The 23,959-nt window shown below is 38.7% G+C and overlaps 1 protein-coding gene across 1 annotated transcript in view; it reads right to left on the reverse strand.

Annotated features, from left to right (window-relative positions):
* Nucleotides 1–469: 469 nt before the first annotated feature.
* The window catches only part of LOC128605044 (CUB and sushi domain-containing protein 1-like), a 180,029-nt gene continuing 156,539 nt past the window's right edge, over nucleotides 470–23,959 (reverse strand). The window contains exons 57-69 of the mRNA XM_053620155.1: nucleotides 22,230–22,406; nucleotides 20,904–21,083; nucleotides 19,304–19,477; nucleotides 16,142–16,315; nucleotides 15,729–15,802; nucleotides 15,533–15,644; nucleotides 13,859–14,038; nucleotides 13,260–13,322; nucleotides 11,509–11,670; nucleotides 10,421–10,533; nucleotides 8,675–8,762; nucleotides 7,724–7,856; nucleotides 470–969 (exon numbers count right to left, since the gene is read on the reverse strand). Of these exons, the coding sequence (XP_053476130.1) occupies nucleotides 810–969; nucleotides 7,724–7,856; nucleotides 8,675–8,762; nucleotides 10,421–10,533; nucleotides 11,509–11,670; nucleotides 13,260–13,322; nucleotides 13,859–14,038; nucleotides 15,533–15,644; nucleotides 15,729–15,802; nucleotides 16,142–16,315; nucleotides 19,304–19,477; nucleotides 20,904–21,083; nucleotides 22,230–22,406 (1,790 nt within the window). The 3' untranslated portion in view covers nucleotides 470–809. The remainder of the gene's footprint in view (nucleotides 970–7,723; nucleotides 7,857–8,674; nucleotides 8,763–10,420; nucleotides 10,534–11,508; nucleotides 11,671–13,259; nucleotides 13,323–13,858; nucleotides 14,039–15,532; nucleotides 15,645–15,728; nucleotides 15,803–16,141; nucleotides 16,316–19,303; nucleotides 19,478–20,903; nucleotides 21,084–22,229; nucleotides 22,407–23,959) is intronic.

Consider the following 23,959-nt stretch of genomic DNA (forward strand, 5'->3'; position numbering starts at 1 on the left):
CTGATGTAAACATAAACATAACTTTATTTGCAGATCTAATTTAAAAATAGAATTAAGCTCTCTTGATAGACATAGCATGGCGTCATGCTCTTTATGGATATGGAATTACAATGTTTATATACATATCGTCAGTAACCCTGTTTTTTTTTTTTTTTTAAACGTTTTATTCCTTTAACCCATTTCACGTCCTTCTCATACTAGTGCAAAATTTGTGCGATAAAGTTTTTTTTGACCCACACGGCAGTTGACAGTTCCATCCATAACCCGGAGATTACAGTTTCTTGTTGCGTGTAGTAGTTTTATGTCTTTTTTTTTTCTTTCTTGGAGATGTCCCGTGTCGTACACTCAGCCACACCAGTCCAATGTCTGTTATACTTGTCTTTTCTCTTCACTGAAGAAAATATACTTTGCAAGCAATTCTGTGGCTTTTAAAAGACACTTCAGCATCTTCCCAAATGAGCATGTTTGATTGGTTGGGGGGGGAGAAAGACATGAAAAAAGGAAGGATTAAAAAAAAAACAAAAAAACCTTCCACCCTATGTGTGCTGTTAGTGGTGCTATTCCTTGCTCCGAGAAACTCGTTCATGTCAAAGACAGCACGCAATCATAGTTTCCCAGAAAATGTGGGGTTTTTTTTTTGTTTGTTTGACATTTTCCATTGTTTTTCCTTTCGTGGTCTTAAAAAAGCTGTCAAGGCTTGAAATTGTTCAGAGTGCGATCACAGCAAAGAGTACACATTCCTACCAAAGTGCATTCAGTTATGAAGGAATTGGTATGTGGTTCTCAATACCTGGAGCTGCTAATGAGGGCTATACTACTGTGCACACTGTGTTGAGCGTCGTGTCAAACCTCACTGCTTTGGCCTCAGTCGGCTTCATGTTTGTGTCGTACATGGGGTTCTCGAATGATGCCTGTCCGTTTGTGTTCTCGTGCCCTGCGTAGCCATTGTATTGGACTTTCGGTCTCGTCCTGCCAAGGGGGAAAAAAATTTAAAAAAAATCAATCCTGTTACCATGGAGAAGTTATGTAATGTATATTCAGTTGCAAGTTTTTGTAAGTGGGACACTCATAAGGGGTGGAAAATACCTGAGTAATTGTATTTCATTAACATACTTAAGTATTATTTTTGGTGTATTTATACTTTATGAATTATGGAATTGAATACTTAATTTTATTTCCAAGAATTTTTTTTTACACCTTATATTTTCATTTAGACCTTCAAAGTACTTATTAGAAGGTCTCTTCTTCTCTCAAGTACAGTACAATGCGAAAGTTCGAGACCTTCTTTTGTTTTCAACCAAATTGCCCTTCAGTGTTTGTTGTTAAAACAATTTGTTGGCAAAACAATAATTTGACCATTATCCTCACCATATTTGTGAAGAAAATATGGTAACACTTATTGTACTTGCAGTCATAAGTTTATTAATTTCACCAAATAACACGTTTGAGATTTAATGAAAATGTGTATCCATTAAAATATGTATGACCTTTAAATGACCTTTTTTGATGCAGCCAGCACCTTTTTTTCCATAATAATCTTAGGGTTTTTTTTTTTGTTTTTTTTTTAAACACTTCGACCAGCGGTTTTCATAATGAGTGAACACAGCCTAACTTCAACTACCAAGCCATGTTAAATACTAACGTAAGCTCAGTTGAGGTACATTTATCTAACTAGCTTTGCTGGCTAATGTAACTTAATTCAGTACATGAATACCTATGTAAGTTAGCTAGGTCAGAGATTTCTTTAGTTGTATAGTTATTATATTAGTTATATATTTTGATATGCTCTATCTGCTATCACATCCGCTATAATTATTTGCTTGGTAGCTAAATTCCCTAACAAAAATTTTATACTTGTTAGTCTTTGTTGAGGTTTACCTTATCGATGGTTTGCAACTTGCTTATCCGAGTCGATGGTTGTAACTACCATCCTAATATACCATCAGGTGTCTGAGTAGCTTGGCGATGAGCTTCTGTCACATACTAATGACACAAACGCACATCCAAACACTAACTGCTCATTTCTGTTGCCAGTTTACCTTTCTGTTTCAGATCATGCCACTTCAATGCATATAACTCGCCGTTGTTTTTAAATTTATTCATTCTGATATGTCGTCTAAATTCCTTTTTACTTTCATTTGGCTTAAGGCGCTCTACAAAAATATATATTGATGAAATAACTAATATATAGGCATAATTCTAGATTTTTTTTTCTACACTGATGAAATAACTACGTAGATGCTTATGATATATATATATATATATATATATATATATATATATATATATATATATATATATATATATATATAAAATCATAAGCATCTAGTTATTTCATCAATGTAGAAAAAAAAATCTAGAATTATGCCTATTTGTATTCTGCTGTGACTCTCATGCTACACAATGTAGTTAGTGCTATTGCTATTCTTGTGCATCAGAACATGTATAATCCACCCCATAGCAGTGTGGACAAGCACCCTGGCCCTACATCAGCAAAATGTTTCAATATGCTAAAGTGAGCAAAGAATCCTTTGGCACACTAGAAGGCATGGACTCCATGTAATTTGAAAAATTAGTGTTTTGGTATGTTTAGCTAATTTACTAAAAAAAAAATTATATATATATATTTTTTATACGTATAATTTCCCAGTAATTTTTCCACCCCTGTTTGTTATAGAGTTAAAGATTAAAGACATTTAGAAATGTTAGATCAAGCAAAAAAAAGAAAGAGGAAATGATGCCCTAATCCATGGGGTGAGGCAGATGTGTGCTAGTCAAGTTGGGGGGGGGGGGGGGGGATAAAGACATAGAACTATAAATTCTCAACAGCTTTTTCACATCAGCACAGAGATCAAGATTGCAGTGATGATAATTTGAGAGTAGCGATTTAATGTTCAGCATTTTTCAGCTGTGCTTTTCCACTACAATGAGGTAAGGTTAAATGTTAAAGATGCCTGGGAGCACGGAGCCTCGTGAATTCCCACTGCAAAGCCCCATGTTTGAGCATGAGGTCATTAGCATGGGTGAGTGTACCTCATAACATCAACTCTGTTTTTAATCTACTGCCAATGTCTTTTGGAGCATGAAAGTAAGGGTGAGGTTATTAGGTCTGCTGGCTAAAAATATTATGCATTATAGACAGCAAAATCAGGGCCATTGCCATGTCCAGAAGCTAAAAAAACTCGGGAATAATATAATTTATCATTTATAATGCCTCTCTTAAAAAGAAATGATGTGCAGAGATTTTTTCCTCACAACCCATAATTAGGGCCTAAAATAATCCCGTTCCTGCAAAAGGTCACAGCTTTGCCAATCCATAGAAATTGGAAAGCTGTAACTGATAGCCCCTTCCCTGGCTGCCCATCATTGCCATGATTTATGGTTGCACACAATTTGTACGATAATCTAAATAAATGACCTGCATCTTGAGGCAAATTTCACATCGTCCATCCGTCCCTCCCTCCCTCCCTCCTTCAGCCCTGCTCAGAGCATATGGGGTATTTCACACTTGAAATAACTTTAAATAACGCAAAACGCCTCAGTGGCACATTTGCACAAACTGAAAAAAAAAGCGAAATGGCTTTTAGGCAGTCAAATTAGGGAGACAAACATTGCATGGCTCTCGTCCTCTTTCCCTCAAAACACACATGCGTGCAAACTCGCACAACCACCTCACATTCTCTCTGACAAGATGAACAAAAAGAAAAGGAAGATGAGGACGTTGTGGCAGCTGAGGGATTGTGGCCTAGTGATTTAGCTTTGCGGTTCTTACCTGGAGCCGGCCCTGATTACGTCTTTGGGTCTCTCATTCTCATCTGTCTCTTGTGATAGTGCCCTGCCAATTTTTTTATTTATTTTAATATTGGGTAATTATCACCCGTCAATTTTAACTGTTGTTCACATTCATCTGTTTCTTGCTGTGGTAAATATAGGAAAACTCCAATGCTCTTTTTTTTTTCCATTTGAGAATGATTTTACAAAGAACACCATGGTTCTTTGGTAACATTAGGTGTAGCAATTTGGTGAATCAATCATGCTGATAATCAGCCACAATCTCTGGGCAGGCACAGGAGTTTCCCATAAAGTGTAGTGAAACAATGCAGCTTAACATCCAACATGGACAGAATGTCATAAATATGGAAGACTGATTCTGCCAAAATGAAAGAATAAATAAATTCAATAAAGCAAATCAACAACGTGCTAACACGTTGTTGGGTACCCTTGGCCAAATTATTGTGTTTTTTTTTCTTCTAAATATTAATGCGAAGTTACTACTTTTTTAAAAAAATTGTAATTGTGGCATGTGCAAATGTTTGGGCACCCTAAAGTACTTAATCTCTTTGTCAGATATCACAGCCTGTAAATACTTTTTGTAATCAGCTAGAAGTCTTCCTAGTCTTGTTTTTCGTTTTCACTCACTCTTCCTCACAAAACACACATTTATGATTTGGCTACAGATTTAATCCATGATCAAGTCAGGGACCTGAGCATTACAAAATCTTCAGCTTGCATTTCTTGAAATAGTTGATGATGGATTTTGAGATGTTTTGTATTAGCCAGCCTCATTTCAGCTTCGGTTTCTTGAATGGCCGTCTCATTTACTTCCGGAATTTCTGGTATTTACTTTAATCCATTCTTCCATCTACTTGTTTCACCTGTTCAACGCTGCCATTGGCTGTCACACAAAGCCAAAGCATAATAGATCCACCCCCATGCTTAACAGTTGGCTTAAAAGGTGGCTTATCTAGAAATTGTTTTGCATGCATCAGAATGCATTGCTTTTGTGGTGAGGACGGAAGGTTTCCTTCCGATGACTCTTCCATGAGATTATGTTTGTGCAAGCAATGCTGCACAGTAGAATTTTACTCCACCAATCCCATGTCCGCTAACTCTACAGGAAGGTCCTTGCCATTCTTTGCAGGTTTTGCTTTGCTTTTTTCTCCAGCATTAGGCAGTTCTATCTAAAACCTTTCTTTCAGATAGAAAGGATTGAAGAGTCATAGAATTTATTACTGTGCTGCCCCATCCGGATTTCTTCTGTTTGTGTATATCTCATACTAAATAGTTTTAGAGCTTCAAACAAAATACAACATAACAAAGGCAACCTGAGAAAACACACAATACAGTTATTTATTTATCTAATTGAAGTGGAAAAACTAATTGCCACCTTAAACTTAAAATCTGGTTGTGCCACTTTCAGCAGCAATAACTGCAACCAAATGCTTCTGATAACGGGAGATCAGTCTTTCACTTACTTCTAGGATTTACTCCTATGCTTTGGCTCATTGTCTTACTGCATAATCCAATTGCACTTGAGTTTCAATTCATGTACTGAAGGCCAGACATTCTCCTTTAGGATTTTCTGGTAGCTTCCCTCAATTATTGGATGTTGCCTAGGCCCTGAAGCAGCAAAGCATCCCCACACCATCTCACTGTCACCACCATACTTGACCATGGGTATGATGTTCTTTTTGTGGAATTTGGTGTTTGGATGACAGGGTTCCCGTTACATCTGGCGTAAACCAAATGGTTAGTCATAGAACATTCTCCCAAAAGGTTTGAGGATCATAAAGGTGTGTTTTGGCAAAATTCAGATGAGCCTTAATTGTTCTTCTGGGTCAGCAGTGGTTTTCACCTCACCACTCTTCCATGGATGCCATTTTTGCCCGGTGTTTTTGATAGTGGAGCCATGAACCTTTATTGATGCAAGAGAGACCTGTAGTTCCTTTGATGATGTCCTTGGCTCTTTTGTGACTTTCTGGATGAGTCGTTGCTGTGCTCTTCCAAGGAATTTTGGAAGGTGGCCACTTCTGTGAAGGTTCACTACTGTGCCGAGTTTTTCCATTTGGAGATAATGGCTCTCACTGTGGTCCTTTGGAGTCCCAGAGCCTATGAAATAGCTTTGTAACCCCTCCCAGACTGATGTATTTCAAATCACCTTCTTCCTCATCATATCTGGAATTTCTTTCAATTTTGCCATAGTGTGTTACTGGGTAAGACCTTTTCATGCTGTAGAAAAAAGTTCTATTTAAGTGCTGATTTGATTGAACAGGGTTTGCAGTAATCAGGCCTTTTTGCGTTTAGTCCAGCTGAATTCCGTTATGAATACAGTAGATTTGGGGAATTATTAACCTCGGGGGCAAGTACATTTTCACACAGGCCCAGTTGGTATTGGATAACATTTCTGCTTCAATAACTAACTCAATTAAAAACGGTATTTTGTTTACACTCAGGTTGCCTTTGTTTCATCTTGGATTTTGTTTTAATTTCTGAAACAATTTAGTATGAGATACACAAAAACAGAAGAAATCAGTATAGGGCAGATACTTTTTCACAGCACTGTATGCAGTGGAGTTATTATTCCTAATAATGACAGTACTTGACCGTAGTAATGAGTTATAATAAGTCAATTAAAGGAGCATTCCAGTATAAAACTAGAAGCTGATACATTGTGTAATGGTATGTAGTATTCTGTTGCATGATATTGTATCACTTAATGTAAGCATTTTAACAGAATTCATGATTTTTGTACTATTTTTCTGTTTTCACCCACAATGTAGCAAAACTATAACACCCCACATGCAAATACATAATTGGGAATCATTAACATTGGGCATCCCTATTGTGTAAAAAAGTAGATAATCATGTAACATTGCTAACTAACATTACAGTAGCTACTTTGTTGTTGCTAATGTCAGTTATTTTTGTCTGTATAATTTTGAAAGACCTACAGTTGCTCCCTGCTTGCCTCCTGTTCCTTTGCTGATAGGAATATCCACATGATTCCCTGGCATTTATGTCATAGACATCATATTTGGTATGATGGGCAGTTATAGCCAGTGTGTGTGTGTGTGTGTATGTGTGTGTGTGTGTGTATATATATATATATATATATATATATATATATATATATATATATATATATATATATATATATAAGAGAGACTGAGTGAGCTAGCAGAAATATTGAGGTCTATGTGCATGTGTTGGTTGTCCAGACAGCTCAACATTTACCAATATAGTTTTTCTTACGTCGGACTTTGCCCTATCCATGCAAGAAGAGAAAAGGCCTAGCTTTTTGGCCCTGTCTCAACCGACTCGAGAACTGGAAACATCTCGCCTTGAACTAACTTATTTTTCACGTTTGTTTGTCTATTTTACAAACAAGCAAGAGGATTTTGTAACAGTGTTATGATGGGAATTTTGTAGTGTGCAATAGATCTTCAAATTGCTAACCACTACAGGAGCCTCTGGGCACAACCTTTACAGGAAATCCTCAATAATCGCCAATAGGATTCGGCAATTTAGCCAGTTGTCTCTGGCTGCCAGGTGCTGGTGCTAGGCATGCACAATCAATCTACAGAGTCTGATATTGATCAAGTAACGGGAATAAGGAGACAGCAGGGCATGCTTGATTGACAGCCCCAACATAATCCCAATATTCCAATAGACAAGGAAGTATAGGAAAAAAAAATACAGAAAGGGCAATAAAAGAACAGAAAACAATAAGTAAATAAAAATGGTAATATATACATACAAAATTAATACAGAAATCAATAAATTGAGGAATATGTAAAGGCAGAAATTTAACTTAATAAATACATAATTTGTTTTTTTTTATTATATATTTACTTATTCTATTTATTTTTCATTTTGGCAGATATAGTTCTCCATACATAAATGCATGGCTAGAGTTGAGTGAGGAGGTCTCAGCAGCTCTTACCTGTGTTTGTAGAGGTAAAAGGCGAACCCTGACAGAATGAGCGCGAAGAACGGGACCAATATGGCAGCCGCTACTGAGCTGCTGTTCGTGCCATAGTACGGATTGGAGGGATCCATATCTGTAGTGACAAGCGCTGAAAGTGTAATGACATGTGAGCACTAACAACAAATATTCTGTAACATACTACCTAGAGATGAAATTTGAAGTGGTGTGTAATGTTGATTTGTAATTTAAATGTCCATCAGCGTATTGGTCTGTTTTTAACTTGGGTTAATGTTGCCCACAATGCCATTCGACTACCCGGTGCTACTGACCGTGTCAGTGGTATTCAGCCCTTTGTGTTATTCTCTATCTAAAGAGAGTGATGCAGCAGCACTTTAATCCTTTAGTCTGTTCAGCTCCTTCATTTCCTCATTATTTACTCTCCTTAAATAGCTCAGCTTCCAAAGCTTCACCGCAATACCACAATCATGCTTGTCATTTCATAGATTACTAACCAGCTAAGCTGAGTCTCTGCTGTAACTACACCACCACCACCCAACAAATTAAGCATGTCACACATATTTCAGTATAAACAAATTTACTGTGATTAAGGGTGATTTTTTTCCCCTTTCATTTGAGAATGATGACTGCTGAGCTTAGAGTTCTACAGACACAGATCATCAATCCTCATAGTCTGAGACACTCAAACACGAGGACGGTGGTATTAGCATTAAAGTTGGAGCTTTGGTACTTTTTCTTTTTGAGCAGTGGTGAGAGAGCTGGACCAGAACTAATTCTACTGGTGCCACTATCAGCAGGAGTGGTTTTGTGGATAAGCAGTGAAAACAGACCCATACATACCCATGGCCAAAGAAGTTGGAATTCAACTTACTTGATCATTTTCATAGCAAACCCACACACAAATATATAAATAAAGTCTTTTGATTTGCACACCAGTGATCATTTTACCTTGTCTTGTCAGCTGAAACTTGCCAAAATCTTTGCTGTGGATGTGACCTTGGTAAACAAACATTTTCTTTTCAGACTCAGCTGTCACCTTGATCAGAAGAGAAAGAGAGGAAAAACAAGACAAATAAAATAAAAGCATCTTTATTTATGCAAGCTCATGGATGAGTGAGTATTGTCTCACCAAAGCCAGTCCCAAAAATGTCTAGAAGAGAAACAATAAATTAATTTTAGCATTAGCTCGATGGGTAAAGGCTCAGGGTTACTGATTACAAGTCGGGGGGTTCAAGCCCCAGCACTGCCCAGCTGCCTCTGTTGGGCCCTCGAGCATGGCCCTTAACCCTACCTGCTCCAGTGACACGGTATCATGGTTGACCCTGTGCTCTGACCGGGATACGCAAAGAAAATTATTTCTCGCTACTATAATGTTCGGTCCCCTCTGAAAGTAGTGGAATGGCAAGGTCAGTTCTTATCATTTTTCTGATACACTGAAGACATTTGAGCTTGAGAATGTTCGATGAATGAGACAACAGATGGCACCTTTTGTTTGAACCCACTCATTTTTCAAGAGATCAAAAGTATTGAATATGTGACTGGGAGGTTTTTCTTTTTGCCCAGGAGTGACCCGTTAGATTGATTGCTTCAACAATTAATAGCTCTGAATGTCTACTCTTGGTTTGAGCCCTGGGTTTTGCCTGTGAAGACTGCAGCTGATGACAAACATTGCAAGAGTTGTGAAGAACCCCCCGCCCAAAAAAAAAAACAAGAGACAGTGACCTCAACAACAAACTCCACAGAGCAGTGGTGAAGGTAACACAATCCACTTTTCTAAGAAGACTCTGAGGGCAGAAATACAGAGGTGCAAACCACTCATCAGCAGTAAGAACCAGAAAGCCAGATTTTCAAAGAAAGACAGAGATGAGCCACGAATGTTCTGGAACCAAGATTAAAATACTAAAGTGTGGAGAAAGAAAGGAAGGATCTGTTCATGATCCAAAACATACAAGCTCATCTGTGAAACACGGTGGAGGTAGTGTCGTGGCTTGGGCTGGAATGGGCTCACTAATCTTTATTGATGATGTAACTTATGATAACTACAGCAGAATGAATTCAGGAATCTACAGAAACATTGTTTGCCAATTTACAGAGAAATGCATCCAATCTAATTGGGAGGAACTTCAATATGCAGCAAGACAATGACCCAAATCACACTGCCAGCACAATAAATGACTTCTTCAGGAGAAAAAAGTGGAAGGTTTTAGACTGGCCAAGACAATCACCAGAGCTTAATCCAATTGAGCAGCATTTCACCTCCTGAAGAGGAGACTAAAGGGTGAACCCCCCCCCCCAATACAAACAACACCTGAAATGAGCCTGCGGTACAAGCCTGGAAAAGCATCACAAAGAAGAATGCAACAGTTTGGTGATGGCTAGTGTGTCGTCAGATCGATGTAGTTATTGCAAGCTACGGATATGCAACCAAATAGTGTTATTTATTTTAATTAGTTGTTTAACAGATATTTCGATGTAAATATCAGGAAATTATATTTATAAAATTATCTCATTCCTCTTTCGATCTCAAAACCAAATGCCTTCAGTGTACAACACAAACGAAGGCTGCTTCTTTTTCTTCTTTATCATATTTATTATTTATTTTGGTTAAACAGTTGACTTTCAGGATCGAAAACCACACTACGGTTCCAAAACTCTAATTTCCATAAGAATGTGGAGTAACTTTGTGGTACTTACATAACCATCCATTGCCCAGTTGTCATTTTTGAATTTACTGAAGTACTGCTCTGTTGGACCTCGTATCTGGTAGACTTTGAGTAATAAGTGATTTTCCTCTTTTTTATAAGTGCCTGTAGAAGACATAAAGTTGAAAGGGTCTCTGACATCAAACATGTCTAAACAAAATGTAAAATAAAACCCAAAAACAACCCTAATAAATGGCTTAAGCATCAGCAGTTTTTAAAATTACACCATGTTGTTGAAGTCTTGAATCTTGACAGTAGGTTTATATTTATGCGTTTGTTCGAGTACGTTATCAATTCTAAAGTAACAACTCATTTAAAGAGACTTCTGTGGCCAGTTGTAACAGTCAGTAAGTTTTCTACCACACTGTCAGTAACAATGGAGCGGCTGTGGCTCAGGTGGTAGAGCAGGTTTGTCCACTAATCGTAGGGTTGGTGGTTCGATGTATCCTTGGGCAAGACGCTGAACCTCAAGTTGCTCCCGATGGCAAGGTAGTGCCTTGCATGGCAGCTCTGCTACAATTGATGTGTGTGTCTGTGTGTGTGAATGGGTGAATGAGACACAATGTAAAGCGCTTTGCATAAAAGCGCTATATAAGTGCAGACCATTTACATGAACTTGACAAGCTGCGTTTTTGGTTTTGATCATTTTGACACATATATTTTACCTTCAAGAGAGAGAAAAAGGGAACAACTGTTTATAGCTGCTATAGCGTGAGTGATAACAGGAACTTGTTTCATGGATGTTCCATAACATTAAATGTAAGTAGAAATGTAATTATGTGGTATAAGAGGAATAACACTCTTAACGATGTGCTGTTATGGGTGGTATCACACAGTCAAGTCATGGATTATTTTCCTAATACGGCACTCTCCTAATACTGCACACACCTTAATTATACATTGTTGATAAAGGATAATTATTACTGTTGCTTGCTTTTCATGGTTGAAATCAAAAGCTTGTTGAACAAAAGATAACAACCTTTTGATATTTAATGAAACATGTTAATTGCACCTGCATTTCATATTGCCTTTTATGTGCCATCCTGAAAATATTAATTTTAAAAGGATTTAACAGCTCACCTGAAAGCTTGAGCTGTACCCCGCTTTGTTCTAAAAGAGTGACGTTGACTCTGCTGGTTGTGGCGTTGAAAGTCGTGACTGTTATTGTAGCAGTCTGCCTCTTGCCAAGGTACTCGTAGAAACCAGTCCAGCCCGAGTTTAAAGAGAACACATCCGCAGGCACTGAACACAAGGGAATAACCAGTAAAATAAGTATATATTACTCTGCAGGAACATTTCAAAGAAAACATTCAGCATATGATTGAGGCAATTCATGACTGGTCTGTTCTTATAGTGTTTCACATAGTAACAAGCATATAACAGTAGTGAAATTGGCTTGGTCAAGGTTGGCCTAATACACTAGTATCATGTTAACTGCCAGAAATTCAGGAGATATAAGTCCAGGAATAAAATGCATTCACTCACACACTGATTAGTCTTATTATTAGTCTGATTAGAGCAAACTAAACTAATGTGTTGTAGGGCCCAATAGTCATACAAGTTGATGCTTATACAATAATGATCCTTTACACTGTTTATGAAATGTAAATATATCTGAATATCCTGTTTGCACATCATTTTTAAACATGATTAAAATTTAATTAGTATCATCCGATAAACATTTTGTACAGACATACACTCACCCTTGACTTTATTAAGAACACCTGCCCATTTATGCAGTTATCTAATGAGCCAATCGTGTGACAGCAGCACAATGCATAAACGCATGCAGGTACAGGTCAAGAGCTTCAGTTAATGTTCACGTCAAGCATCAGAATGCTGAAAAATGTGATCTCTGATTTTAACCATGGCATTGTTGTTGGTGCCAGATTTTCACACACAACAGTCTTTACACAGAGTGGTGCAAAGAAACAAAAACATCCTGTGTGTGGAGGGTCTGCAGGCTGAACACATTGTTGATGAGAGCGATCAGAGGAGACTGGCCGGACTGGTTTGAGCCGACTGGTTCCACTCCGGTCAGCCAGGAATAAGAATCTGAGGCTATCCCCCCAACTTCTAATCTTCGACTGTACAGTTTGGGTGAGTCTGTGCCAATGATAACCTCATATTCCTGTTCTTGGCTGACAGGAGAGGAACACAATGTGGTCTTCTGCTGTTGTAGCCCATCCATCTCAAGGTTTGAAGTTTTATGCATGGTGAGATGCTTTTCTCATCACCACAATTCTAAAGAAAGTGATCATTTGAGTTACTATATCCTTTCCTGGCAGCTCGAACCAACCTGGCCATTTTCCTCTGACCTTTCTTATCAACAAAGTGTGTGTTTTTTTTTTTGTTGTTGTTGTTGTTGTTTTTTGATTTTTTTTCTTTCCCCACAACCTTCTGTGTAAACACTAGAGACTGTTGTGTGTGAAAATCCCAGGAGATCAACAGTTTCTGAAATACTCCAACCATCCCATCTGGCACCAACAACCACGCCCTGAGCAAAGTCACAGAGCTCTCACTTTTTCTCCATTCTGATGTTTGAACATTAACTGAAGCTGTTGACCAGTATCAGCATGAATTTTATTTATTGCATTGCGCTGCTGCTACCTGATTGGCTGATTAGATAACTGCATGAAAGTACAGGCATTCCTAATAAAGTGGACGGCGAGCATATATTACTTGTTAGTGAAGACATTTTAAGAAAATATGCTTACAATAAAAACATACAAATGAAGACTACAGCACCCATTTATGTGACATGAAAATGGATTCTTTGTCAGCTTTAAATTTGCAGACACTGTGGCAATAGCAGAGAAAGGGTTACGTACCCCGAATCTTGTTTTTCTGTATGTCTGGGTCTCCCTTTGACTTGGTGTTTATTTTGGGTCCGACTAGAAGACAGACAATTGACAAGTTGACATTTGCAGGTGCATTCTGTCCTTTCTGTCCTTGCATTTGTGCACAGGGATAATGATCAGAACTTTAAACATTGTGGTTCGTTTAAAAAAAACAACAAAAAAAAACAGATTCAGTGGTATCGTTGAATGTGCCACACCAGACAAACTCTAGGTGACTGCATCATCCTGTAGCTTTAAGTAAAATGTAAAAGCACGGACCACTGAAGTGAATGTATTTCTGGTTTCTGACTGGTTTAGTTTACCACTAACTGGACATGTGCTGATATTAGGATAAAGTGCACAATCTATTGCAATATTCGTTTTGTTATTTACATCTATTTCACGTTGTTAAATGTTATAGCTGCAGTAAATATTTTTGGTTAGAAATGTTTGCTAATTTTCACATTTACACAGCATAGATCATCACGGATACATCATGCGTCATTATATTCCAACCTTCGCAACAGAAGCACTAGGGTTAAGGTTTCTACTAAATACTTTCTGCTCACAGCACAGATAAGGGTCAGTACCTTTGCAGACGGGAGGTTTGCCCGACCACCGGCCATCTGGCCTGCATGTCCTGTGCTCAGAACCCCCGGCCAAAAAGAATCCATCTTGGCACGTATACATGAGGGTATAGCCTAGTGTAGGCAGGTCAATGGCCCTCACATCCACGTGCGATGGTGTCTCCGGTTGTCGGCATGCATGAGCTGCACAGAACAGACGCAGTGTGTAAGGCTGGGAAGGAGAACTTTTTTATTTACTTATTTATTTTGCAGGCAAACACAGTGCTATGGCGTTGTTGGGAAAGGTCCGGTACATGTCTCAAGTGCACCTTACATAATGAATTCTTCACACCCTGCTTTTAGTTGACCCATGTTCTCACACAATCAGGCTCAGGAGGGAAAGGTGCTTTTTATCAGTGGTTCTCAAATTAGGGTCACTGAAGCATAGCCAGGGGTGTGTGACTTTAAAAAAATATATATATATATTTTGGTGAAGTCATGGAAATCACCTCCCACCATTATTAAAGTCCTATTTATTATAGTTCCTATAGTTAATAGCCTGTTGGACAGATTGGCTGAATTGAATGGGTTCAGTCCAAACCTCGATTACTCCAAAACAAGTAGGATTATAAATACTTTAAAATTGAGCCTAATGTATTATCAGTTAAAAGTTCAGGAATAAAAACCTCTATGTAAATAGTCAGGATATCTATAGTACACATTTAAATAATGAGCCGAATATTTGAATAGCTGTATTATGTTCAGAGGGGGTCTGAATAATTTAACAGTTAAAAGCGGCCTTGGCTGCAAAATGTTTGAGAACCCCAGCTTTACATGACTGAAGAGTAGCAATGATTTCAAGCAGGCTGTCATACCTGCCTACAGATTTACAGCTTGTCTGACTTATCCATCCATCCATCCATCCATTCATCTTCTACCGCTTACTCCTTTTCAGGGTCACGGTCAACCTGGAGCCTATCCCAGGGAGCATGGGGCACAAGGCGGGGTGCACCTTGGACAGGGTGCCAGTCCATCGCAGGGCACACTCACACACCCATTCATACACTACAGACACTTTAGACACGCTCATCAGCCTACCATGCATGCCTTTGGACTGGGGGAGGAAGCCGGAGTACCCGGAGGAAACCCCCGCAGCACGGGGAGAACATGCAAACTCCGCACACACATGGCCCCGGCGGGCCTCGAACCCTGTACACTGGAGGTGTGAAGTGAACGTGCTAACAACTAAGCCCGTGTGTGACTTAATCTTAGCTAATTTTAATTCTTTCTCCCAAGGTTTGCAGTCTTGATTTTGATCCTTTTTTGGAATTAGTAATCATCTTTACCTAAAAATAAACCCTCATTGATTTTATTTTTAGCCCATATGTAATGCCTTTTGGACACAATTCCAGCTAAAGTGGTAAAGGGGCTAGAAGATGAACAATAAGCTTAGAATAAATCATACTAGCCTTTATCTAGCTACCAGATCCATGCTTTGCTATTTAAAAATAAATGTAGATGAAATGTTTAACATTAATTTTAATGTTTAAAATGATTAATAGTTTATTAGTGCATGAAATGTCATGAACTCAACAACAATGACATGCTAAAAATTCTCGCTATGGATTTTTTCCTTTTCTTTCCCTCGTTTTTGTAAATACATTTTTCCTGTGTCCTCGTCTTATGAAAAGTCCTTACCGACACACTCCGGCTGCATGCCACTCCAAGTCAAATTTTCCAGGCACGTTCTGGTGGTGGACCCGAGGATATGATAATTTTTTCTGCATCTGAAGAAAACCTTACTCCCCACCTTAAAATAAATAAATTCACAGTACAGTAATTATAACATGGATGACAGAAGCTTCTTTGAAAAAGTTTGGATTACTATCCTTACCATAAATCCCTGAGCTTGCAATGGAATTCCATACGCAGGTGTTCCTGGATCCTTACATGCATTATATGCTGGATCTGAAATCATAAATTAAACATTATACACCATCATGGAGCGTAAACCCCACGGTGCAAGATTACCCCTCCTATTATGTGTGTGTGTGGGGGGGGGGGTTACATCCATTATGTTATGGGTCAAAATGACTTCCATGGTTTAATGACTTCGTTGTCCGAGACAAGCCATAAGAAGAAATATTTACATACAAGTTCATGACCCTAAATGAGGAAAATTAATAAAAATCAAAGAGAAAAAGGGAGATTAACCAGATAATCCATCTCAAATGTGGAAATGGGTCAAATTGACCCAGAACATAATAGGAGGATTAAAAGGATGTTGATAAGGTGAGGATTACACACCGATGCAGGAAGGCTGCATTCCACTCCATGAGCCATCCTCCTGACACACTCTCCTGGAAGAGCCCACTAACAGATAGGGGGGACGGCAGTAGAACGATACTTCAGACTTGTAGGTAAACTGCTTCCCTTCTCTGTAGCCCTCTGCAGGAGTTCCAGGGTCCCCACATAACACAGCTGGACAGGACACAAATCAGACAATAGAAGCTTTGTGACGATATCTGCAGCCAAAAGCAGGAGTAAATTACTGGCATGCACGTTGCTTGGAGCTGTACAGCAAATAACCATAGTATAGTACTCTGGATGAACAGAGAGATTCGCCTTTTGTCAACACGGAGACACCGAGAACCACAAGGAACAAGTAACCTGGCATTAGGGCAAATAAGAACTCCAGACAGACAGCCAATTTAGCAGTAACTCCAATCCAGAGCACATGTAGGAGGGAACAGATAAGCACTGAATATAAGAGCAGGGTCAACAGTGAGACAGTCACTCATGCCTAGCTACCAGATGAGCGTCAGATCTATCCCTGTTTTGAAACGGTTACAGTCATGAATATAGAGTCCTTTTTTCTAGTTGGTCCAACTGACCTCACAAGTACAGTCATCTATGTATATCCATCTACGACCGTGATACTGTAGCAAATATGATGCACATTATCCATCACTATCAGCACAATAGAGACTTTTACCTGCGATCTTACTACTGTGAACTGCATTGTGTGTCAAATATGATGCACGTAGCTCAATACTACAAGACTAATTACACATTTTTCCACGCATACTTACTGTTTGTACATAATGTCTTGTAATTATTGTCTTGTGTATATACAGTGTACAGTAGTATTTAATGTCTAATCAGCTAACAGCTTGTTTTACTGTACACCCTTAACTAAACAATGCAATACAGCTAAATTGAATAAAAATTTCGACAATTGGATAACTTTGCCGAAACAGCTACACAGGGAAACTGTTTAATTCAGCTTGTCCATTGAGCTGCTTTTAATATGCACATTTGGAAACTTCATATCACGTACATATTAACTTTCTCACATTAACACCAACATTTAATAGATTAAACCTGACTTTTTTTTTTTTTTTTATGTTGCCAGTTTTCTATGTATTGGAATACAGTTCATTCATTCATCGTCAGTAAGTGCGTGCTTTATCCTACTCAGGGTCCTTGTGGGTCCGGAGCATATCCCGGAATACACCCTTGATGGGACGCCATCCCATCAAAGGAGCTCATGCACACACATTCACACCTAGGGGTGATTTAAGTGTAGCCAATCTATCTACTGGCATGTTTTTGCGAGGTGGGTGGAAACTATGTGGACATGCACATAAAAGCCACACAAAACAGTCAAATGAGCTCAGGATCAAACCCTGGAGCTGCGAGCTGTCAGTGCTACCTGCTGGGCCACCGTGACACTTGGAATACAGTTTAATGACACACATTTATACGAAGTGGCTTTATCTGTACACAGCAGTCTTTTCATTAAAGCTAAACCACCTGAGGATCTAATAACATATCAGCTGTATCAATGCTCTCCACACCATTTACCTGCTCTGTCACGGGTGTCTTAATTTAATATAAACTTCACTTATTAACATAGTAATCACTCTTTGTTACTGAAATTTCCTTTTCAGTCCCAGGCTTTTTGACGGCTCAGTGGCTGACCCTTTTCACCATTTCACAGCTCCTTTAAAACAGCAAAGCATGCTTCACAGAGTATAGTTAGAGCAGAATAAAGGTATAGCACAAGTCTACTGTCTGTAACTTTGAAAGAATATTAAATAATTGCCAGTTGCTCCCGACACAGTTGTCACCCCTTGTGTATTATATACTTCATACAGGCAGTTATCTGTGGGCCAAGAAAAATTTAATGCACCAGGTGTACTGGCAAACAAAAACGATTCAAATTCTGAGGTAGTTCATGTTCTTGTGTGGTGTCTGTCAGGCTGGTGCACTTCTTACGTTTTCATGCAGCCAGAATTGCTTCAGGATCGTTACTGCTGTGCGAGAGTTGCTTCTCCTGAAAGCCGAAGATGACAGGCCATTTGGGGCATGAAGTTCCCAGCACTTTTACCATTTCCTCTGACACCGTGTCAAAGGATTAGACTCAAAACCTATAGGCTTTAGCAGCAGATTGGGGCCAGGCACCTTGTGTATCTTACAAACGGGTAAGAACTAGCAGGAGGACATATTTGTGACATGTTGACACTTGTTTTGGAAATGTCATAGCAATTTAATGACCTGTCAAAGGCTGCATCTCACACATTCATGTCAAAAAGCCTAAAACACTGCCGTACATTCCAAGTCCCTGGAACAGGTTTAATGAGTCAACAAAGCTGAGGAGCAGAACCTCTACATTTGGCCTAGAATTGCAAAAGGGGTTTTGTAATGAGCTCTGTTATTTCAAAAGCTTTGTTGAAATCATAATAAGAGAAAGTTCAGAGAATGCATTTGCTTTCAACAATTTGTGCTGATCTTTTTCCTTTTTCCCTCCTGCCCTCTTTTTCCTTCCTTACCCCTCTCCTCTCCATCCATCCATAGATCAAAGCAGAGACCGTTGTGTACGTAACTAGTACAGTTAGCTTGTGCTGCTTAGCATGAAAATCTATATCTTTACAAGTGTTTCTCCTTAGAACAAAATCAAACAAGCAAAAAGCTGGACAGTGCACAGGTACAAGCCACAGTAGCATTCGCTACAGACCCACATTAGATAAGCCAGGGGTTCCCAAACTTTTCCAGGGCAAGGCCCCCCAAATGGCATTAACATTTGACCGAGGCCCCCCTTTTGCAAGATGTCTTTAAAACACATTAAAATACACACTTCTGAATATATATCCCCCCCCCCCTTTTTTTATTAATAATTACATATTTACATTACATTAGGAATTGATTGTGTGTGTGTGTGGTTGTCTGAGAGTGAGAAAGAAAAAATCATGTATTTATTTATTTTTCACACCAAATTGTTGAGGACCCCCGGGCGCTCCTTGGTGGCCCCCACTTTGAAAACCACTGAGAAAAGCTACAAGTAACGTGATGCTTGTTAGTGTGAATGAAGGTTAACTCTGCACTCACACAGCCTTTTGCCATTGCTCAAATCTTCCTTGACAAGTAAAGTCACTCCACGGTCATAACTAATCAATTTATACTTACGCAAACACTGAGGGATTTCACCGCGCCATGTTCCATTCCCCTCACACGTGGCTATTCCAAGAGAGGATAACTGATAACCACTGAAACAGCTGTAGGCCACGCTAGAGCCCCACTGCAGATCAGAGCCCTCCACTTTCCCGTTGCGGATAGCCGGGGGCTGGTCGCACATGATCACTGCAGGCACAAAATACGCAATTATCATTAGCATTGTCTCAGTCATCACGATCCTAAGGTAACCTCTTGGATTCCTACTGTCAGGGTTTAGTATTATTCAGATAGGTTATTCGTCCTCTTCCTTGATTGTTGTGTCATTTGTGGATGGAGGGGTGGGAGTGCGTGTATGTACGCACGCTTCGGAATCAGAAGAGAGTAGAAAGAGATGATTAACCAGAATTATTCTCTCGACCCACTGCTTGCCTCGAACGTGCATCACATTTCTCATGCAGCACAACACATAAGACAGCTCAAAACCAGAAGCTGGAGTGTGTTCAGTAGCTGTGTATGTGACTCAAACCTGACATCTGATAACAGAGATCTTACACTTTTTTGCAGGTATTATTCCTTCAGTGTGTGTAAGTGGGGGGAAAAAAAATCCTCTCGCTGTGGGAAAGATCAGAAAGACTTTTCATATGGAGATTCCAGCAATTCCAGTTTAGACGTTGTGATATTCACATCTAAACCATTCTCTTGGCAGCAACTTTTATACATTTCTTGTGTGCTGATTGTGTCGTATGTCTTGAAGCTTAAAATGTTTTGAAAGAGCAGTAAAGTGGAAAATTAAACTGATCGTGCTTTTATGCCTTTCACAATGCCTCTGCACAAAGCTAACTAAAGCCTCAAACTTTTAGATCTGTCACATTTTAAAAATGTTTTATACCACAGCATTGTTGAAGGTGCCAATTTTGTATAACAACAAATCTGCAGTAGTTCCAGCTGTAACTCATCACAGGTTTATATTAACGCGATTGTTCCAATACATTGTTTCTATGGTAACAGCTCATATACAGGGACTTGTATGGCAGATGTTTCCCATAAGCTAAGTCTAGATTTAAAAAAAAAAAAAAAAAAAGTGTTATTTAACAATGAAAACAGTATATATAGTTCATTGTTTTGTTCTTCTTCAGTGTGCATTAAAGTAGATGCTTTATTTTCTTTTCAAAAGTTAACAAAACTGCTGTTTTCATCTAAGCATTTCTCTATAAATGATCTAACTATAAAAATTGATCAGAGATTTCAAACTTGTGTTTGGAAATTACAACATTTGGCAAAACATCCATGCTATCGCTAAACAGTTTTACATTTGCCGTCTTAGTTTCTAAACTGTACTTCTGTATAAAAAAATAATTGTGATAAAATTTGCCTTTGTAGAGCCAGGATACTGATCAGTGCATACTAAGTTCATCTGTTCATCGAAAAAGAACTAATGGAAACAGAGCCTATTTAGCATATATTTTTAGACAACTCAAATCTTTTGCCAATTTCCACCATGTTAAATCTTTAAACCGTTAACTAGAGATTTAATTCTGTTTGCAGTTGCTGTGTTTTGGATATCGGCGTAATATAATGCTTCTGATTATATATTTTGATTATATGTTTTTACCTCTGCAGCTTGGTTTGGTCTGATTCCACATGCCGTCTTTGGAGCAGTAGAGAGTGTCCCGGCCCGGAGGGTCCATGATGTAACCAGGGTTACAACGATAACGGACCGTCTTATTGAAGGTGAACTCATTCCCCATGTAAATTCCACTAGCAATAGGACCAGGATCTCCACAGCTGATGACTACAACAATAAAATATATCAAACGTTCCATTAAAAATAGTAGCATATCATGATGGTAACTCGACATAGACACAACAGTATAAGCTTGAACATGTAAACTTGACTAATAACGCACTAATTAGCATAATACAGTTAACTATTCTTTTACCCACAATGGTTCAGTGGACAGTCCAGTGAATGTAAGTTAGTAGGCAGAAATAATTACATGAGCAATTTGTTTTGATGGGTTGTTTTCAACAACCAAAGAATTGACTGTGCAGGTAACCTAACACAGCTTTAAAAAGTTACTATAAAGAGCAGTAACCAGTAATAAATGAAACATAGGTAATATTTGGTGTGACGACCCTTCGCTTTAAAAATGAAATAAATAAATAAATTAAAAATAGTCTTGGGTAGAATTGGTGCAGTTTCATAAGGAAACGAGCTGTAAGTTTTACTGAGCATCTTTCAGAACCAACCACGGTCCTTTCTTTAGACTTCGACTGTAGCACTTGCTTCTTATTTTTGCCGTAAGATCCATTTTTTTGGACTGAAAAGTGTCTCTTACCACTTAATATGCTGCTTTCTTTAATGAAATACAAACAGTTTTCTGTAACATTTAATTTTGTGCTAGAAAACTAATATATTTATAATGTTTTTGTACTGGCTTGATAATGTAGAAGTCATAAAATAAAAGTTTGTACTAAACAAAATAGGGTTCCTAAAACTTTTGCACGGTACTGTATATCAGGCACCAATTAGCACGATGTGTCACTATTTGTTTTCATTCCTGATAGATCAATTAAGCATATTAAGCAATAAAAATGAATGGAAGCTTGTAACCACTAATTAGCATGATCTCATCATTATCATCATCATCATAGTTTGTGGGTATACATTTTCATTAGCCGTTAACAAAAATAGATGGAGACATGCCACAGTGAATGGAAGCTATAGGCGCTAATTAGCATGTCGCTTGCCTCATCCTGGCTTGGTTGCTAACTGTTCATTCATTCTTTCACAACAACACTTGAAATTGCTTGCAAAAAATAAAAGCATAGCTGCAGTAAACAATTAACATGATACCCCGTATTATGGCTTGCTATTTGCTTTTAGTCAATATTTCTGAGTGGACTACTGCTTTAAAAACGAGGCCTCGGGTCTGACCTGTGCAGTCCGGAGCCGAGCCGGTCCATGTGCCATTAGTGGTGCAGTGGCGAGTTGTGAGGCCTGTGGTCTTGTAGCCCTCCCAGCAGGCGTACGACACCGAGCTGGAGAAGTGCATCCCATCACTGAACACGATCCTAGCATAGGCTGGAGTTCCAGGATTCCCACAGGACACAGCTGGGGAAAGTCAATGTGAAAACATAGCATGATGAGAATTGGCTTAGTATTACTGTCTGAGTGTAGAAGGAGAACAGCAAAAAAAAAATCTTCCTGACAATATCTGAGATTACGCAGAAGACCTCAAATTACACTGTGAAGATTTTTTTTCTGCTGTAGAACTCAAACATTAAAGAATGTTCTGACTTCAAAATGGCTGCCCCTAACTTTAATGCCTCCTTGATAAAGTATACAAGAACTTGTCGAGTCATTGATTTTGCATTTAATTAACCCTCCATTTTATGAGTTTTCAAACTGACAAACTCCAGATGATGTCTGTGCACACACGGATCCACTTATCCTAAAGATTCAGACGATTCATACACCTTATAATGATATGAAAAGGGTACAGTGCTGTGAAAAGTATTTGCCCCATCCTGATCTCATACTAAATTGTTTCAGAAATTAAGACAAAGGGAACCTGAGTAAACACAGATTACAGATTTTAAATGCTAGTTTTGAAGCAAAAAAGTTATCCAATACCAACTGGGCCAGTGTGAAAATGTATTTGCCCCCGTAGTTACTAATTCTCCAAATCTATGAAACTGCACTCATAAGGTGGTTCAGCTGGAATAGACACAACCAGGCCTGATTACTGCAAACCCTGTTCAATCAAATCAACACTTAAATAGAACTTGTTCAACACCATGAAGTTGGTTAAAAGGTCTGACCCAGTAACACACTATGCCAAAATTCCAGGAAGAAGGTGATTGTCGTGGATTGCTATTGTCACCAGGAGGTGACATGTTTTACACTGTGATGCACTCCTATCAACATATTAAATATGTAAATATGCTAGCAACATACTAGAAACATTACACCATGCTAGCGATACTTAGCTAATGCTATTAATGCAGCGGAACAAGAAGTTGTTTTAACTCAAACATACATTGTTCAATCTGTACCAAACGTCAAATATTTGATAAGAATCCTGGCCTGAGGACATCTACATGCCAATGTTCAGTTATAGTCATAGCGCCACCTGCTGGCAACATGACCTGACATGTTACACTACATGACCTGACATGTTACACTAACTTAGATATACAATGTTCAATCTGCACCGAACTTCACATATTTTATACAAAACCTGGCCTGAGGGCATCTACATGCCAATATTCAGTTATATTCATAGTGCCACCTGCTGGCAACAGGAAAATGTCAAAAACAACTATATAAACCTTAAAAAATGGAATGGCTTTCCCCTGGCAGAGCAACCCCAACGTGCACCCAGGTACGAGGGCCCATTTATCACTGCTTGCAGCTTTACTTTTCTTTTAAAATTTTCTTTTAATATAGTTGTTGAGATTTTTTCAATGCATTAAATCTAGCCAACCACACCTCTTTCAAACTGCTGTTCATGCTGCATCATGGGGCAGCGTAACACTCTGAGGAAAGTGTTATCTGCCCTCTTTTGCACAATTGAGCTCACAGATACCTGCTGTTGTTATTGCTGTGATTGACAGGAGAGAGAGAGAGAGAGAGAGAGAGAGAGAGAGAGAGAGAGAGAGAGA

This window comes from Ictalurus furcatus, chromosome 3 (genome assembly GCF_023375685.1).
Source record: "Ictalurus furcatus strain D&B chromosome 3, Billie_1.0, whole genome shotgun sequence".
NCBI lineage: Eukaryota > Metazoa > Chordata > Actinopteri > Siluriformes > Ictaluridae > Ictalurus > Ictalurus furcatus.